Genomic DNA, 13,618 nt, shown 5'->3' on the forward strand with positions numbered 1-13,618 from the left:
TTTAAAAGACCTTCAGATCAACACAGAATACTGTGGTAGAATAAATCTGGTGGGAGTTTATTGGTCTCCTTCTCTCAATCTTTTAGCACTTTTAATAGACATTGGCAGAAAAGATTAGGACATGTAACATGGGTGTAACAGAGAGAGACACTGAAATGTTGAAGGTGATGACTTTAATTTTGGAGCCAAAGTGTATCTCAGATGTTTAAATAGCTCTTGTATCTCAGGCAATAACAACTAAAACAAAAACAGACACCAAACTCAAAATTATTCAAATATAACACTTTATTTATTTATTCAAAGATAATGCCTTAGAAATAAATGACCTAAATGATTATTTAAGCACATGTTGGGGCATATCCAGTTTAACTATGAGAGAGGTTGGGTTTAAGATTAATTGCATTAATAGTGTGACTGATTACATAGAAAAAAAAAACAAGACCCAACTACATGCTGCCTACAAGAGACTAACTTCAGCTTCAAGGACACACATAGGCTCAAAATGAAGCCATGCAAATGGAAACCAAAAGAGAGAAGGACTACTTATACTTATAACAGATAAAATAGATTTTAAGTCAAAACTGTAACAAGAGACATAAGTCACTGTAAAATGATAAAGGGGTCAATGTATCAAGAGAATATAACAATTGTAAATTTGTATGCATACAACGTTGGAGCACCTTAAAATGTTAAACATATGCTAACAGATCTGAAGGAAGTAATGGCAACAATGCAATAATAGTAGGGAACTTCGGTACTCCACTTTCAACAATGGCTAGATCATCTGCCAGAAAATCAACAAGGAAACAGTGGACTTAAACTGTATATTAGACCAAATGAGCCCAGTAGACATATACAGTACATTCCATCCAACAAAAGCAGAATACACATTTTTCTCAGGCATATGTGGAACATTCTCCAGGATAGATCATATGATGCATCACAAAACAAGTCTTAGCAAATTTTAAAAGAATGAAGTCATACCAAGTATCTTTTTTGACCACAATGATATGAAATTAAAATCAATAATAGGAGGAAAAGTAGAAAATTCACAAATATATGTAAATTAAAATACTCCTAATCAACCAATGGGTCAAAGATGAAATTTTTTAAAAATCCTGAGTTCTTATAACAGGAAAAATTTTTTCCTTTTTTTTCTTTTTTTTTTTAATCACATCTATGTGAGAAGATGCATGTTAGCTGAACCTATTGTAATCATTTCATGATATATGTAAATCGGACCATCATGCTCTACACCTTAAATTTACACAGTGATGTATGTCAATTATTTTTAATAAAACTGGAAAAAGAAATAAAATCTTGCAATAAAAATGGAAACACAACATACCAAAATATCTGAGATGTAGCAAAAGCTGTGCTAAGAAGGCAGTTGGTAGTGATAAGCCCTTCTACTAAAAAGAAAGAAAGAAAGAAAGAAAGAAAGAAAGAAAGAAAGAAAGAAAGAAAGAAAGAAAGAAAGAAAGAAAGAGAAAGGAAAGGAAAGAAAAGAAAAGAAAAGAAAAGAAAGGAAAAGAAAAAAGAAAAGGAAGGGAAGGGAAGGGAAGAGAAAGGAAAAGAAAAGAAAGGAAAAGAAAGATCTCAAATAAACGACCTAACTTTACAACTCAAGGAACTAGAAAAATAAGAACAAAATAAGCTCAAAGTTAACAGAAAGAAAGAAACAAAAAGATCATGGTAAAAATAAGTGAAATAGAGATTAGAAAAACAATGGAAAAGGTTAATGAAACTACAACATGGTCTTCCAAAAGGATAAATAATTGGCAAACCTTCACCTAGACTTATCTTGAAAAAGAGAGGACTCAGGTAAATAAAACTTGAAATGAAAGAAGAGATATTACAACTGATATTACAGATATACAGAGGATCATAAAAGACTACTGTGAACAATTATACATCACCAAATTAGACAGCCTAAAAGAAATGGATAGATTCCTAGAAGCATACAACCTACCAATTTTTTAAAAAAGATTTTATTTATTTATTTGACAGAGATAGAGACAGCCAGCGAGAGAGGGAACACAAGCAGGGGGAGTGGGAGAGGAAGAAGCAGGCTCATAGCGGAGGAGCCTGATGTGGGGCTCTATCCCAGAACGCCGGGATCACGCCCTGAGCTGAAGGCAGACGCTTAACGACTGCGCCACCCAGGCGCCCCACAACCTACCAATTTTGAATCATGAACTAGAAACCTGAATAGACCAATAACAAGTTAAGGAGATTTAATCAGTAATCCAAAACCTGTAACAAAGAAAAGCCCGGGACCAGATGTCTTTACTGATTCCATCAAAATTTTAAAGAAGAATTAACACTATTCTTAAACTCTTGCAAAAAAAAAATTGAATAGGAGGAAAAACTCCCAAGCTCATTTTATAAGACCAGAATTACTCTGATACCAAAGATAGGTAAAGATATATTAAAAAAAACCCACAGACCAATATCCCTGAAGAATATAGATGCAAAAATTCCCCACAAAATATTAACAAACTGAATTCAGTAGCGCGTTAAGGGAATCCTACACCATGATCAAAAGGAAATTATACCTGGGATGCAAGGATGGTCAACATATGCAAATCAATAAATGTGATACACTACATGGATAGAAAAGACAAAAATTCTATGATCATCTCTATAGATACTAAAAAAGCATTTGACAAAATTCAACAGTGTTTTATGATAAAAACTCTCAACAAATTGGGTATAGAAGGAACATACCTCAATATAATAAAGGCCATATATGACAAATTCACAACTGACTTCATACTCAACAGTGAAAGATTAAAAACTTTCTCTCCAAGATGAGAACCAAAACAAGTGTGCCCACTCTTACCATTCCTATTCAACATAGTACTGAAAGTCCCAGCCAGAGTAATTAGGCAAGAAAAAGAAATAAAAGGCATCAAAATAAAAGGAAGAAATAAAATTGGCTCTGTTTGTGGGATGATATTATATGTAAAAAATTTTAAAGATGTCACCAAAAAACTGTTAGAACAAGTCAACAAATTAAGTACTTTTAGGATACAAAATCAAAATAAAAAGATCAGTTGTATTTCTATACCCCAATGATGAACTATCTGAAAAAGAAATAAAACAATTTCATTTACAATAGCATCAAAAACAATAAAATACTTAGGAATAAGGTTAACCAAGGAAGTGAAAGATTTATACACCAAAAACTGTAAGACATAGAATTGGTGTCTTGATGGGAGAAATTGAAAAAGACACAAACAAATGGAAAGATATATTCATGAATCAAAAGTGTCAATGTTGTTGTTAATGTTATTAAAATATCAATACTACCCAAAACCGTCTACAGATTCAAGTCAATCACAATCAAAATTCAAATGACATTTTTCACAGAAATAGAACAATCAATCCTAAAATTTCTATGGAACCACAAAAGATCTTGAATTGCCAAAACAATCTTGAGAAAGCACAAAGCTGGAGTCATCATGTTTTCTGATTTCAAACTATATTACAAAGCTTTAGTAATCAAAACAGTATGGCGTTGACATAAAGACAGGCATATAGATCAAAAGAACAGTATAGTGGGGCGCCTGGGTGGCTCAGTCCTTAAGCGTCTGCCTTTGGCTCAGGGCGTGATCCTGGCATTCTGGGATCGAGTCCCGCATCAGGCTCCTTGGTTGGGAGCCTGCTTCTTCCTCTCCCACTGCCCCTGCTTGTGTTCCCTCTCTCACTGGCTGTCTCTCTGTCTATCAAATAAATAAATAAAATCTTTAAAAAAAAAAAAGAACAGTATAGAGAGCTCAGACGTAAATCTACTCATATATGGTCATTTAATTTATGACAAAGGAGCCAAGAACATACAATGGGAAAAGGACAATAAATGGTGTTGGGAAAACTGGACAGCCATATGCAAAAGAATGAAAATGGACCACTGACTTAATGCCATGTGAAAAAATGAACTCAAAATAGATTAAAGATTTGAATGCAAAACCCGAGATCATAAAACTCCTAGAAGAAAATATAGGTGGTAAGCTCCTTGACATAAGTCTTGACAAAGGTTTTTTGGATTTGACACCAAAAGCAAAGGCAACAAGTGCAAAAATCAACAAGGTAAGACTATATCAAATGAAAAAACTTCTGCAGAGCAAAAGAAATAATCAACAAACTGGAAAGGTAACCTGCAGAATGGGAGAAAATATTTGTAAACCATATATCTGATAGAGGATTAATACCTGAAATGTGTAAAGTACTGTTACAGCTCAATAGCAAAGGAGCCCAAATAATCTGATTTAAAAAATGGTGGAATACTTGAGTAGACAGTTCTCCAAAGAAGATAAACAAATGGCAAACAGGTACATGAAAAGGTGCTCAACATCATTCATCATCAGGAAAATGCCAACCTAAACCACAATGAGGTATCTCTTTCCACCTGTTGGAATAGCTCTTATCAAAAAGACAAGAGAAAACAAATGCTGGTGAGGATGTGAAGAAAATATAACCCTTGTGCACTGTTGGTGGGCATGTGAATTGGCACAGCCACTATGGAGATTCCTCAAAAAATTAAAAGTAGAACTACCATGTGATCCAGCAATTCTACTTCTGGGTATATATCCGAAGGAAATGAAAACAGGATGTCAAAGAAATATCTATACTCCCATGTTCATTGCACCATTATTCACAATAGCCAACACATGGAAACAACCTAAGTGTCCATTGATGGATAAATGGATAAAGTAAATGTGATACAAATACATAATATAGAATATTATTCAGCCATGACAAGAAAGAAATCCTGCCATTTGCAACAACATATATGGACCTTGATGGTATTATGCTAAGTGAAATACATTAGGGAAGCAAAAATACCATATGATCTCACTTACATGTGGAATCTAAGACCATTGAACTCATAGAAACCAAGTAGAATAGTGGTTACCAGAGGCTGATGGGTGGGGGAAATGGAGAGATGTTGGTTGAGGGGTACAAACTTTTAGTTATAAAATGAATAATTTCCAGGAAGTTAAGGTACAGCATGGTGACTATAATTAATACTATATTATTTACATGAAAGTTGATATGAGAGTAGAATTTTAATGTTCTCACTCTAACACCCACAAAATGGTAATCACGTGAGGTGAATAATGTGTTAACTAACCTTACTGTGGTAACATTTTACAATATACGTGTATCAAATCGTGACATTGTAAAACTTAAATTTATAATGTGATATGTCAGTTATATCTCAATAAAGCTGGGGGGGGGGAGATTTACTGCAATAAGGTACACAGTTTGGCCTGTGACTTAATGCTCAACATAGAGCATTTTTCTCTTTTGATTTAAGGCAATGCCAAAATACCAAAACAGCAGGTCACCTAATTCTGCTCAATCCAACTTGTTGCTTGATGTGTATGTCAAGTAGGCAGATGATTGACTGACTCTTGCTTTGCCTTTGTATGAAAGAGATGGTCTCTTTCTTATCCAAGCATGACAAGAACTATTTATATGGGAGCAGTGGTTTTAATCAAGAGAAGGTCTCTCTTACATTCATTCCAACTATATAAAGAACAGTTGTGAAGTCCCTACATATCCTGGTTAGCAGTTATCATGTTCTCCATGCAAACTTTAATCCTTCCTTATGATTTATGGATATCTGTTTTTATGTTGATGGCTGACAGACATTATAGCAGCCCCCGATAGCTGATTCTTAGGTCAACTGCAATGATCTCTTATTTGCTTTTCTGAGAAATAAGCTATTGGGTTATGTACTAAGAACCAGTAGCTTGGGGGAAAAAAAGTTTTTCTTATTTACCTGCTCCATGTTGGTGTGCTCTCAGCTTCGTTCCGGTGGAAAGACATGAAGGCTTTGCACATTAACTATGTGCAGGCCAGGCATCTGAGGATGGAACCAGCGGCTGACCAGTTCATGGTGTATGCCACAGATGGGATGCGACGCTCCTTGGAGATACCGTTTTACATTATCATCAACCCCACGAATGATGAAGCTCCTGACTTTGTAGTGCAGAATATTACTGTAAGAAAGATAACGGGATTTTCAGTTTCTTTTTTTTTTTTTATCATTTTCTGATTTTATTTTCACCTAGTTCATTTACATTGATCCAGGTTCACCTAATACATTAAGTTGATAAGGAATGGGGAGAACAGTAACCTATATTATAGAATGCAATTACTTGAAAAATATTATTCTAATAATAATGATAGTAATGATTATAATTGCAAACATATAGAATTGCATGGATATAGGATGGGGTTCTTACTAGGTTTTAGGTAATATTTCCAGTCCTTTATATGTGCTCATGTAAAGGCTTACAAGGCTTTTAGGGTGATGGTATTATTATTGCCTTTTAGTAACTGAAAAAATGAGGCACAGGGAGGTTAACTCGGTGGCCCAAGATCAGAGAGCTTGGAAAGAAGTGCCACATAGGGAATGGTACATAGGGGATTTGCACCCAGGCAGTTTGATTCCATAACATGCCCTCTTAACCTATGCTATAATGACAAGCACTCTTAATTCACATATATAAGGCATCTTTTTATACAGCTATTTTTTAAAATTTATTTATTTTGAGAGAGAGAGAGAGCACATGAGCAGGAGGGGAAGAGGGAGAGGCAGAGAGAGAATCCTCAAGCAGACTCTGAGCTGAGTGCAGAGCCTGCAGGCGGCTTGATCTCACTATCCTGAGATCACGACTGAGCTGAAACCAAGAGTCAGACACTTAACCGACTGAGCCACCCGGGCACACCTTTATATGGCTATTTCATAAAGATAGATGAAATGAAAAAAATACAATTTAAATCATTCTTTTTATGTAGTTTTAAAACTATTTTTATGTGATGTTTGTTAGTTTTATTTAACAATTCAGATAGTTAAAATGGCCATAATATCACTCCTCAGATAACACCTGTTGTCTTTAAAAATATAATAATAAAAATATGTAGTTATACAAGTTAGAATATTGAGAAACATACACAATGAAATACGAAATATGACAGTCTCCGTCTTAATAAATAGGTCCCATTTGTATTACTATGTTTGCCATCTTTTTTTCTGACACTTACCAAAGCAAATATTATCTATTTTGAAGCCATTATCTAGCCTTATTTGTCACTGAAAATTATCAAATTCTAAATATAAAAGTCTTTATTTGATTTGAATTGCCTACTGACTCTTAATGGGACCTCACAAAGAGATTTAAGAGCCACTCCTGCCCTTTCTCTTCTGTTGGCACATGGGTTTCTCTGGAGAGCACGTCAGTAATTATGAGGGAGAGGAGAAACTCTACAAATGATTCCTTCTGTACCTACCTCTATTGTCTTGTATCTATCCAGGGCCGGAGTTTCTGAAATAATTAGGCCACTGGGAAATTGTCCCTTGCTCTTCTCTGAAAGTAATCATGCTTTTAGCTGTGCACTCCTTAGAGAAGCTGTTGAAAAGTAACAGATATGGAGCCCCGTGTGTTACTGGCAGAGCTGGCTTTAAGTTTCAAGAGATTTTTAAAAATAGTCATGTTTATTTTGCTTTCTTGTGGAAAAGTGTATTTATCTTGTAGACAGTCAAGCTTCCATCAAGTTGGGCTGCAACTTGCAAAAACAATGAGGTTTTAGTTTGAGATATTCTAATCCATTTCAAACTGCTCTACTAGTGAGCTTTTGCATTTTGTGTATATTGATCTAAACCTTTTATTTATGATCTCAATAAATGAAATGTGCAAAAAAATCCCCATTTTTTCAATGAAATTTCCCAGTCATGTTGTGAAGTAAATTACCATTTTATAAATGAGAAACGTTGTCCTATAGTGATTCCAGGAGTCCTAAGCTTTATGAAGAAGGGTAATTAGAACATATTTTAGGTTGCTTTATTAAAATTCTTGGAGAAAAAGGCAAGTTACCATCAAAGATGATTTCATAATTATATCATTGCACATTAAATTATGATGCCATTTTAGTCTTGAATAAGTAAGGCCAGCTACAAGAAAACTGGCATCACTTTAGCCCAAATATCAGAATGGCAAGTGATTCTTCTTCACACAGGTGCAGTAGACGCTAGTGGCAGGAAGCCTCTCTCAGTAAAAGACGCTGAAGAGAAAGGGCGTTTTCACAAATCTAAACCATATGTATTCTTCAAGGCTGACGTGCCCACTCTGCCATGAAGACACTCCTCGTCTCCTCCACCCGTTTGTACTTACTGTTTGTCCATATTAGTAGCACTAGATAATTTTCTTCCTTGCATTATAGTTACTGATGGACAGGCCTTCATGGTCTCATCTGACTTTGATTCTTTAGAATATTCGTATTCCCCACAGCATGAGGCCCAATGCACTGCATATTACCAATAAGCATCTGTTCAATGTGTACACTCTGATTATTTAGGTCTTGCTTTGTTTCAAAAGAGGAAACAAATATTTCTTTGTTCTCTTGATTCTTGTGAGAAAAAGATCAAGACAGCTAAGTACCATGTCAAGTTCTAAATGGCTAGATCCTACCTGAGATGAAAAACAGTCAGTCTTTGTGCTTAAAGGATTATGAAACGAAGTTGGGGATGGGGATGGGAGGAGGTAGTTCTGGAAAATTTGAGGCATGAGGATTGAGGAGAGGTGAGGGACCCAGAATTAAAATAAATACTATTATGTATCCAGAAGTATCCTTCTCAAGTGTTGTTGATTGCAATTGAAATACAGGTTTTCCTGGGGCACCTGGGTGGCTCAGTTGGTTAAGCGACTGCCTTTGGCTCAGGTCATGATTCTGGAGTCCCATAATCGAGTCCCACATCGGGCTCCCTGCCCAGCAGGGAGTCAGCTTCTCCCTCTGACCCTTCCCCCCTCATGCTCCCTCCCTTTCTCTCAAATAAATAAAATAAAATAAAATAAAAAGAAATATAGGTTTTCCTGCAATAACAAAAATTAGAAACATAAAATACCCCCAGTGCATATAGCAGACATTCGTATCATTTCTAAAGGAGAAACATAAGAACTGTGAAAGCAACACGGCTCAGGAGGTTAAAATAACAGATTAGGATCTGAAGGTGAAGGGTCTACACTTAGTTTTACAGTTGAACTCTGTGAATTCCAGAAAGCAAGCATTCTTTTGATTGCTTTCCCTTGACCTTTGAATTATGGGGGGAAAAGTGTGTGTGTGTGTGTGTGTGTGTGTGTACGCGCGCGTGTATCTTTTGTTCTTTAGGGAAATGAATAAACTGCTTTGAAGTCTTCAGAGAAAACCTAAGAGAGATTAATAGATTTATTCTTTTCTTCTAAGCTCATGTTAAACCAGCCATTTCTTTTTAGGACTCATTATACACAAATTTCATAGAAAATTTGCAATAGGATATCTTAAAATTACTTCTTTTGAGTAATTTGCTAAAAGAAAGACAATTTTATTTCTACACAGCTGACTTTCCGACTTGTTTTCACTTAGGTGTGTGAGGGTCAGACGAAAGAACTGGATACCTCCATCATCAGTGCTGCTGATCTGGACGTTCCCAAGGACCCCTTGCTGTTCAGCCTCACTCATAAACCACGCCACGGCCTCCTCAGCAGTGGGGTGCTCAGCAAAGACTTTCCTCGGAATAAGCAGCCGGTCAACCCTGGCCAGAAACATGACCTTGTTCAGAACTTCTCCTTGGAACGTCTCAAGAATGGTAGATCATGTTCTTCTATTCATTTATTGCTGTTGATTTAATAATTTAGCCCAGAAAATGCAGGAAGTGAAGAAATGGGATTCAACTACTTTATTCGTTTATCCCTCAAGGGTTTTCTCTGGGCTCTGGATGAATGTAGGGCCTGAAGCCTCAGTTACAGATAGTGGGCAGAGGAAAAAGAAATAATATGTTTTCTTTCACTTTGGGAGCATCACTAAAAATGATTATTTGTGGGGCACCTGGGTGTGGTTTAGTCAGTTAAGTGTCTGACTTTCCATTTTGTCTTAGGTCACGATCTCATGGTTGTGGGATTGAGCTCTGCGTTGGGCTCTGCACCCAGCAGGGAGTCTGCTTGAGATTCTCTGTCTTTTCTCCCCCTGCCCCTCCCCCAGCTCATGCTCTCTCTCTCTCTCTCTCTCTCAAATAAATAAATAAATCTTTAAAGAAAATAATATTTGTGATTTTGGGTATTTTAGCTCCAACTTTTTTGATGTCATAAAAAAAAATTCTTTTTTAAAACTACTGATATCATGGACCTAAATTTGAAGAGATTTGTCGGCCAAAATTTCTATGTTTGAAACAAATATAGAACCACATATAATAGCTCATTATTCTCTGTGGAGATAACTTGTTCTTTAAGGATATGACATATGGGAATAGCAGCCTGAATTATTTTTTAATTACTCTTTTAAAAAAATCAATTTTATCCCATTTTCTAAATAAAAACATACTTTCAAATATCGGAGAAAAGGGTAGTTCTCGAATCACTGCCTACTCTCACTCTCCTTCCTGCCTTCACATATGGTTTCCGCAACCTGAACCCCCTTTGCTGGGTTAGCCAACACCGTGCCTTCAGAACCAGGTAACCTCTGACCTCCCGGTGGAGCCTTCCCAACCCCCACCCACCCACCTGGCAGTCTCTAGACCATCCCTTTCCTGTGCTGGTTCCGTCCAGCGCTGGTTTAGCATTTTTGCGGCTGTCTACATTTTTCCATTCCCCAACCAGAGTAAGCGCTCTGTCCCAAAGTGTATTTTTCGATAGTTGTGCAGCATCATGTCACGTTTGGGTTTGAAAAGTTAACTCATATATTTCTCAGTTTTTGTCAGTTGCAAAGAAAGAATCTCTGGGGCTTAAGTGATGATATTACCAAATCAGTAACCGAGTGTATCAAATAATACAATATGTTGTTACAGTGTTTTTCTTTTCAAATTTAAGACAACGGAAAAGAAATAGTAATTCAAATTTTACTCTCAAGGAAGTCTGTTTATTAATTCGTCTAAATATTATCATTTATTATATTATTAGGTTAAAAAGCATGCATATTGTGTAAAGTTTGCACTATACAATGATTTTGAAGAAAAAAATGGTTTACATAAATTAATACTTTGGTCAATAACTTGGTAACATTCTCAGAGATGAGATTTTCATCCTCATTTTATTTTTGACTCGTTTATGGCTATATTTTTAAAAATCTTTCGTATATTCTCACATACATCCCCCTACCCCAAACATACAGGACTTATAAAACTGCAACCACATTATGTAATCTGTTTTTTTCCTTCTCAACTATAAGAAACTTCTTACTTTTTTTTTTTTTAAGATTTTATTTATTTATTCGACAGAGATAGAGACAGCCAGCGAGAGAGGGAACACAAGCAGGGGGAGTGGGAGAGGAAGAAGCAGGCTCACAGCAGAAGAGCCTGATGTGGGGCTCGATCCCATCACGCCGGGATCATGCCCTGAGCCAAAGGCAGACGCTTAACTGCTGTGCCACCCAGGCGCCCCAGAAACTTCTTACTTTTTAAGTGCTGATTGAAAACATGGTTTGCAGTAACTCCAGCTTTTCATTGTATAGGCGTACCGTGCTGTAATTTTATACAACTATCTTCTGTTTTTAAATATGCAGACAGCTTTTCATTTCTTGACATTACAGGTTACACATAAACATATTTTATGTATATTTTTGTAACATAAATCTTAGTCCACATCTCTTAGAATTTTTTTGGTATAAATTTTTATCATGAAATTACTTGGTAAAAAAGGTGAACATTTATAACACTTTTAGGGAAAAAATTGCCATTCCATGATATGCATGAGCGTGCCTATTTTCCTAGTCAAGAATGGGTATTTTTTGAAACTTTTGTGAATTTGGTAGTCAATAGCAGCATCTCATTGTTATCTTAATTTGATATCCTTAAATTATGAGTAAGATTTACCATCCTTTCATGTGTATTGACCATCTATGTTTCACCTCTTGTAAATTGCTTGATAATGTCCTTTGCTCATTTTTCCATTGATTTATATTAACTTAGACTAAATATGGATATTTCACATTTGTGTCACATGTTAACAGATAAGTTTTTCTCTATTTTATTTGCTTTTTAATTCATGTTCTTAAGTACAGAAATTACAAATTGTAAGTGGTGAAATTTATCTTATTTTTCTTTACATTTTTTTCTTTTGTTTTTGTATTAGGAAGATGTTCTACATTCAGAAATAAGATATTTACTTGTATTTTCTTCCAAATCTTTTAAAACAGTTTTATTGAGATATAATTCACGTGCCATAATATCCACCCCTTTAAAGCCTACCATTCAGAGGTTTTTAGTATGTTCATCATCATGATTAATTTTGGAACACTTTCATTATCCCCAAAAAGAAATACCACACTCATTAGCAGACATTCTTATCCCTTTCTTCCTCAATCCTTGGCAACCAGTAAGCTATTTTTTGTCTCCATAGGTTTGTCTATTCTGACAGTGTAGAATCATATAAATAGAATATATGACCTTTTGTAAATGGTCTCTTATTTAACATAATGTTTTCAAGATTTGCCTGTATTGTAGCATGAGTCAGTACTATGCCATTCCTTGTTATTGCCAAATAATATTCTATTCTTTGGACATATCACATTTATTTAATCCGTTCATGAGTTGATGGATATTTGGGTCACTTCCACTTTTTTTTTGAAAGATTTTATTTATTTATCAGAGAGAAAGAGAGCACAAGCAGGGGAGCAGCAGGCAGAGGGAGAAGCAGGCTCCCCGCTGAGCGGGGAACCCAATGCAGGACTTGATCCCAGGACCCTGGGATCATGACCTGAGCCGAAGGCAGATGCTTAACCGACTGAGCCACCCAGGCGTCCTGTCCTTCCACTTTTGACTGTGGACATTCATGTATACGTTTTTGTATGGATAAATACTTTCATTTCTCTCGGGTCTGTATCTAAGAGTGGAATTGCTGGGTCATATGATGACTCTATGTTTAACATTTTGAGGAACTGCCAAACTGTTTTCCAAAGTAGAGACATCAGTTTACGTTCCTACCAGTAATGTATGAGAGTTCCAATTTCTCTGCATCCTCACCAAAGTTTGTTACTGTCTATCTTTTTACGATAGCCATCCTAGTGGGTGAGAGCTAGTATCTCATTTTGATTTTGATTTCATTTCCCTAATAGCTAACAGTGTTGAGTATCTTTTCATGAGTTCATTGGCTATTTGTCTATGTTCTTACATCTTATTTGGAAAAATGTCTACTCAGACCTTTTGCCAATTTTGTAATTAGGTTGTCATTTATTATTGAGCTATGAGAGTTCTTAATATATTTGGAATACTAGACCCTCCCTTATCAAGTATCTGATTTGTAAATATTTTCTCCAGTTCTGTGAGCTGTTCTTTTACTTCCTTGCTAGTATCATTTGCAGCCCCAAATTTTTAATTTTGATGAGATCTAAATTATCTGCCTTATTTTGTTTTGTTTTGTTGTGGTCACTTGTGCTTTCGGTATCTTATCTAGAAACTGTTGCCTAACTCAAAGTCATAAAAATTTACTCATGTTTTCGGGGCGCCTGGGTGGCACAGCGGTTAAGCGCCTGCCTTCGGCTCAGGGCATGATCCCGGCGTTATGGGATCGAGCCCCACATCAGGCTCCTCTGCTGGGAGCCTGCTCTTCCTCTCCCACTCCCCCTGCTTGTAACCCTC

At 36.1% G+C, this 13,618-nt stretch overlaps 1 protein-coding gene across 6 annotated transcripts in view; it reads left to right on the plus strand.

Moving 5' to 3' along the window:
* Positions 1–13,618, plus strand: part of FREM1 (FRAS1 related extracellular matrix 1) — a 173,774-nt gene that overhangs the window by 96,777 nt on the left and 63,379 nt on the right. For all 6 annotated transcript variants that reach the window (XM_045780814.2, XM_045780813.2, XM_087869630.1 and 3 more), the window contains 2 exons: positions 5,817–6,013; positions 9,415–9,637. In XM_045780814.2, coding sequence (XP_045636770.2) covers positions 5,817–6,013; positions 9,415–9,637 — 420 coding nt within the window. The remainder of the gene's footprint in view (positions 1–5,816; positions 6,014–9,414; positions 9,638–13,618) is intronic.

This window comes from Ursus americanus, chromosome 18, assembly GCF_024610735.1.
Source record: "Ursus americanus isolate L20-20 chromosome 18, mUrsAme1.1.p, whole genome shotgun sequence".
Classification (NCBI taxonomy): Eukaryota; Metazoa; Chordata; class Mammalia; order Carnivora; family Ursidae; genus Ursus; species Ursus americanus.